This window comes from Bufo gargarizans, chromosome 7 (assembly GCF_014858855.1).
Source record: "Bufo gargarizans isolate SCDJY-AF-19 chromosome 7, ASM1485885v1, whole genome shotgun sequence".
Classification (NCBI taxonomy): Eukaryota; Metazoa; Chordata; class Amphibia; order Anura; family Bufonidae; genus Bufo; species Bufo gargarizans.
Window position 1 is genome coordinate 128,298,367 of NC_058086.1, and position 6,296 is coordinate 128,304,662.

The window sequence follows — 6,296 nt, forward strand, 5'->3', positions numbered from 1 at the left end:
TACAATTCCAAAGAAAGATTTAAGCTGTGCGGCCGGCCTGTCTTCTTTAAAGTTAGTATGGGCCATAATCCTGAGGCAAGAGGCTTTTAAACAGGCCTCTCCAAAACCCAGTGGCGAGGTTGGTTTCGCCACAGATAGATAGATAGAAAGACAGATAGATATAATAGATAGATAGAACGATGGATAGATAATAGAAATATAGAAAGACAGATAGAATAGATAGATAGTCTGATAAAAGAGATTGATAGACCATAAATAGATAGATACATAGATGGATAGATAGATAGAAGAATCTTTGGTGAATAAACTAACGTTTTTTCTGGAAGTACTGCGGAATTCAATATTTTAGATAGAAAGATAGACAGAATAGATAGATAAATGATAGCTAGATAATAGATAGATAGTCTGATAAAGACAGTGGCGTACATATAGGGGTCGCAGTTGCGACCGGGCCCGGCACCCCAGGGGGGCCCGGCCGCCTGCGGACCCCTGGGGCCCCTGCTGCAGCTGCGTCTCAGTCTGGCATCCATGATCCATCCGTCACATAAGTTGCCCCCAGGCCCGCCCTTCCTCCTCCTCCTTCCTTCCTCCCTCCTTCCTCCCTCCTCCTCCTTCCTTCCTCCCTCCGTCCTCCCTCCCTCCTTCCTCCCTCCCTCCCTCCCTCCCTCCTCCTCCTTCCTCCCTCCTTCCTGCGGTCACTCACGTCAGCTCCGGGCCCTTGAACTCCCGCGAGACCTGTGCGAACTCCTGTGCAGGTCTCGCGGGAACACGCGCCTGATCTCAGACGGGATCCGGACGTGACTAAGAGAGGACGTTGTCATCAGATTTGAGAAGAGGCGCCGACCGGAAGAACAGAAGAAGAGCTGAAGTTCCTCTGCCCTGCCAGCCGGTAACGCGACGGTCGGTAAGTAAAAGCCGGGGGGGGGGGGGTGGGAGCGTACCAGACCCGTCCCGACCGGACCGGACCGGACCCGTCCCGACAGGACCCTGGGGGGGGATGGGTGAAGCAGCAGCAGCCAGCAGGGCACACTAGGCCCCCAGGCACCCCCCCTGGGCCCTGGCAGATGACCGGGGGGGGTAGCGGCAGCAGCAGCAGGAGGGCACACTAGGCCCCCAGCCCCCCAGGCAGCCCCCCTGGCACATGACCGGGGGGTGTAGCGGCAGCAGCAGGAGGGCACACTAGGCCCCCAGGCACCCCCCCTGGCAGATGACCCCTCTCTGGCAGATGACCGGGGGGGTTTGCTTTCAAAGACCCCCTCAGATGATCAGATCAGCCCAGGCCCCAATCTGGCAATCCTATCAATAAATTCAGGCTGCCCCAGGGCCCCACTGCTGCAGGTCATTGTTCTCAGCAGCAGGCCAGGGCCCCCTTCTGCAGCAGTGGGGCCCTGGGGGGCAGCCTGAATTTCTTGATGGGATTGCCAGATTGGGGCCTGGGCTGATCTGATCGTCTGAGGGATCTTTGCTTTCAAAGACCCCTCAGATGATCAAATCAGCCCAGGCCCCAATCTGGCAATCCCATTAAAGCAAGGCAATTCGGCTGATTGATCTGGTGGCTGATGGGGGGTGGGGTCTTTGGGCTGATGTGAGTTCTGATGGGCATGGGGGATGGCTGGGGGTCTTTGGGTTGATGATTGATCTGGTGGCTGAGTGGGGGGTCTTTGGGCTGATCTGAGATCTGATGGGCATGGGGGATGACTGGGGGGGGGTCTTTGGGCTGATGATTGATTTGGTGGCTGAGTGGGGGGGTCTTTGGGCTGATCTGAGGTCTTATGGGCATGGGGGATGACTGGGGGGTCTTTGGGCTGATGATTCCTCACTGCGGATTTCGTCAGCGATGCTGCAAACCGTCACACCAATCAAGAGGAGCGGGGCGAGCAGAACAGGGGACTTGGGCGGGATAAAGGGTGAGTAGACGGAGCCTCTAGGTGCTGATTTTACGCCCACATAGCACCTAGAGGCTCATTAGCATATTATAAAAGTGCTTATTTTATCAGAACGGCTGCAGGGCAAAATGTAAAAAACATACTGTTATGTAGTGCGGACATTAGCGCATCACTAATCTCAGTCAGCTACATAACGGTATTTCTGGTGGTAGAAAACCTTTAACATTAACAAGACAACTTCTGGTGCTTTTTTTTTTTTTTTTTGTGGCAGCCCCACCTGATCACTTATCTTCCCTTTTACCTCCAGGGATGTTTTAGCATTTTATTGCAAGCCTCCATTTATATATATCTGTGTTATACTATTCCTCAGGAGTGATTCATACCATATCTTTTGATGTACTTTTGTGTCTTTTGTCATATTTATGTATTTAATAAAATTACTGATTATTTTAGGCTGTTTAGTCTCAGTTTGCTTTTTTAGGATTACCTCATATCAGGTCATACCCCCATGTCAGACTTCAGATCAGACCCCCATGTCAGACCTCGGGCCAGACTCCCATGTCCGACCTCACATCAGACCCCCATATTAGATTAGACCCCCATCAGAGCTCACATCAGACCTCCTCAGATCAGACCCCCATCAGAGCTCACATCAGACCTCCTCAGATAAGACCCCCATCAGAGCTCACATCAGAAACCCCATGTCAGACCTCAGATAAGAACTCATCAGAGTATAAAATAAATAAGTTTGCTTACTTTCCTGCTCTGCTGTTACTCTCCAGGTCTGGTGGTCTCTGCTGCAGTCCTGCTCCCCGCTTCCCATAACTTGGAAGTGCTCACTAGTATTCACTTCATAAGATGTATCATCATTTCCCCCAACTTTTTTGGGGAAAAGTTCATCTTTCAAAGCAGACAATATGGTAATCTCCCTATATGATCCACACCTGGTTCTGGCTTCAAACACTGCTTCAGAAACCATGAAAGTGGAAACCCAGCCTTAAGCTACTGATATATATACAGGTGAAACTCGAAAAATTTGAATATCGTGCAAAGTTCATTTATTTCAGTCATCCAACTTAAAAGGTGACACTAACATATCAGATAGACTCATTACATGCAAAGCGCAATATATTAAGCCTTTATTTAGTATAATTTAGATGATTATGGCTTACAGCTTATGAGATCCCAAAGTCACAATCTCAGGTCCCCTTTGCTCAGGGGGTATGGATTAATTAGCTGACTAGAGTATGACACTTTGAGCCTAGAATATTGAACCTTTTCACAAAACTCTAATTTTAAGCTGCATTAATGCAATTCCTTTTAATTTGCATTACTGAAATAAATGGACTTTTGCACGATATTCACATTTTTCGAGTTTCCCCTGTGTGTATATATATATATATATATATATATCTCATTAGGCTGGATAAAATATATATCCTTCTCAGCTGAGAGAAAGACTGGAGACTGGCGGGGAAGGGGGGTTGGGGATTATTAAGATTTTCATTTCTTACTCCAGTCTTAATAAAGAAACATGCTGGCATACAATGCACAAACATTATTAAGAGGCGCCAATCTCTCAATACTATTGGAGAATCATCAGGTGGTCTGTGCGCTAGAAAATTTAATCTACACCAGCAAGCTTGATAGTGGTAGAAAATTGAAACACTTATAAATATTAGGATATTGGATGCAATTTCATTTATCCAGAGAGGAAGCTTAATTTGGATAAAACTGAAAAAATCCCTTTAAGACCACAATTGGAACAATCCCTCTTATGTTCCTTGGTATATTGCTAACTTCAGTTCAGTGTACTCTATAAATGATTTCCTATTGAATTTGCCTCCAGATTTCGGATCTGACTTTTGTTCTCACACTGGTCACAACTAGCATCATTTTCTCTGGTCTAAAAATGCTCATTCTAAACATTATTCAAAAGTCTTGACAGTAAAAACTCCTCCCAGTAACATTCACCAGTTTGGAACATATTCTATAATCACCATACAGTTGCATTTATGCAAAGATTAAATTCCCTGCACTAATCCACACTAAGACATTTTGGATCTTGGACAAATAAAGCAATTTTCATACTTTGAAGTAGGGAAAAGGTGAAAGAAAGATGAACTGACAATTCTACAATTGTAGATTTGTTGTCTTTAGTAGCATAAAGAATTCTGGATAGGAACATGCATATACAAACAGCTATAAATGTAAGGTTGATAAGATGACAACAGATTATTTTATGTATTACTTATCTTATTCTCCAAAGATAAGATTTTACCATACCTTTCTTATTTTCATGTGTAGACGATGTTCCTTGGCATGCTATAATAGCAGAGCTAAGGAGAATAAAATGCTCCAGGGAGACCATATTCTGCTTCCAACTCTAGCATGTAGCTGACCAAAGTAGTTTTCAGAGATGTCATCATCTCCTTTCCTGTTTGATGTTTCCTGTTCTGATATATTATGGAATTTAAAAAAATTATGTCTCTTCTGCACTTTTCAAAGGCAATGGTGTAAGTAGACTCTTATGGGCCTCATAGCATACTTTAGACCAGCCTCCCACCCAGGGGCGGACTGGGAACTTAAAGTGGTTCTGGAAAAAATACTAAAAGAGGCCCCGTTTTGTAGTCGGGTCCAAATGGATGGATCGCAGGGCCAGTAATACCATGCTGTGGCACATAATACAACCCCAACAGAGCCAAATACCACAGTCCATCACAAAATACTGCCGCCAGAAGCACAAATTACATCCCTAAAAACTACCACTGGCTGGCATGAGGTGGGCCCAGGCGGTTCCCTGGGCATCAGCCCACAGGGAAATTTCCCTGTAAGGTCTATGGCCAATCTGCCCCTGCTCCCACCCATTAAGTCTAAAGTATTCAAACCCCTTGACACCATCACCATTCCCTTACCAGCAAGCTGTGCACACAGGGAAATTAAAGAGCCCACATACATTATATAAAGGCAAAGTCATCATGTATATACATATACTGTACATTGCGTATGTGACTGATACATACACACACACAAACTCAAATGAATATTTCGTTGGGGGATTTGGTGTCCGAGAAATACAGGCAGATACTTATCCATCGTGCAGTACCATCAAAGAGGCATCAGTTTGTCTCTATATTTATACTGTAGAAGGACAATGACTTCAGACTTACAGTCAATTTAATTAAGAACTATCTTCAGCATAAAGAAGAAAATGGAGTCCTGGGAGTTATGATGTGGCCCCCAAAGAGCAATTATCTCCCCCTCATCGAGTCTGTCTGGGATAACATGAAGAGAAGGATTTGAGCAAGCCTACATCCAGGGCTGGCGCCACCACCCGGCAAACCCAGGCAAGTGTCGGGGCCCCCTGCTCCTGGGGGGGCCACTGTGCCCACTCACTCCTGCAGCTGTGTCCTGCCTGTTCTGAATTGTAGGGCAGCTTACCCCAGCAATGCAGACAATTTTCGCCATGTGCACTGCTGGGGTAAGCGGCCCCAGAACTCAGAACAGGGTAGATGGAGTTTCGGTAGATGATCGACCCTATGCTAGAATGTAGTTGTTAGAAGGAGGTCTGTGACATCACTGGTCACATGCTCCTTCAGGATCACATGACAAACCCTGACGGCAGCAGCTTGTGGAAGGAGGAGGGGCTGTGTGTGCCTGCAAGATGCAGAGTGAGGTAGGATGTGCTGCTGGAGAACACTGAACTTTGTGAGGGGAAGCACATGGAGCTCAGATATGAAGGGGCAGGTGGAGCACTCAGGGGCAGTGCTGTTCAAGTGGAGTGGAATCTGGTGCAATTAAGGGGGGTTATAGTACAGATCCGGGTGTATTCTGAGGGCCAGGGCCGGCGCCACCACCCGGCAAACCCAGGAAATTGCCGGGGCCCCCTGCTCCTGGGGGGCCCACTGTGCCTACTCACTCCTGCAGCTGTGTCCTGCCTGTTCTGAATTCTAGGGCAGCTTACCCCAGCAATGCAGACAATTTTCGCCATGTGCACTGCTGGGGTAAGCGGCCCCAGAACTCAGAACAGGGTAGATGGAGTTTCGGTAGATGATCGATCCTATGCTAGAATGTAGTTGTTAGAAGGAGGTCTGTGACATCACTGGTCACATGCTCCTTCATAGTCACATGACAAACCCTGAAGATGCAGAGTGAGGTAGGATGTGGTGCTGGAGAACACAGAACTAAGTGAGGGGAAGCATATGGAGCTCAGATATAAGGAGGCAGGTGGAGCACTCAGGGGCAGTGGGGTTCAAGTGGATTGGAATCTGGTGCAATAAAGGGGGGGGGGGGGGGTTATAGTACAGATCGGGGTGTATTCTGAGGGCCATGATGTGTGTGTCTGTCCCTGTGTGTGAGCCCCTTTCTGTGTCTATGGCCTCATGCACACCGGCCGTGTGCATCACGGAT

General features: G+C 47.2%; 1 protein-coding gene across 3 annotated transcripts in view; it reads right to left on the minus strand.

Annotated features, from left to right (window-relative positions):
• The window catches only part of LOC122943421 (complement factor H-like), a 115,903-nt gene extending 111,574 nt beyond the window's left edge, over positions 1–4,329 (minus strand). Inside the window, exon 1 of one of the 3 annotated variants that reach the window (XM_044301143.1) lies at positions 4,173–4,329. In XM_044301143.1, coding sequence (XP_044157078.1) covers positions 4,173–4,257 — 85 coding nt within the window. In that variant the 5' untranslated portion in view covers positions 4,258–4,329. The remainder of the gene's footprint in view (positions 1–4,172) is intronic. The other 2 variants (XM_044301146.1, XM_044301144.1) reach the window with 2 other exon arrangements.
• Between the last annotated feature and the right edge of the window lie 1,967 nt (positions 4,330–6,296).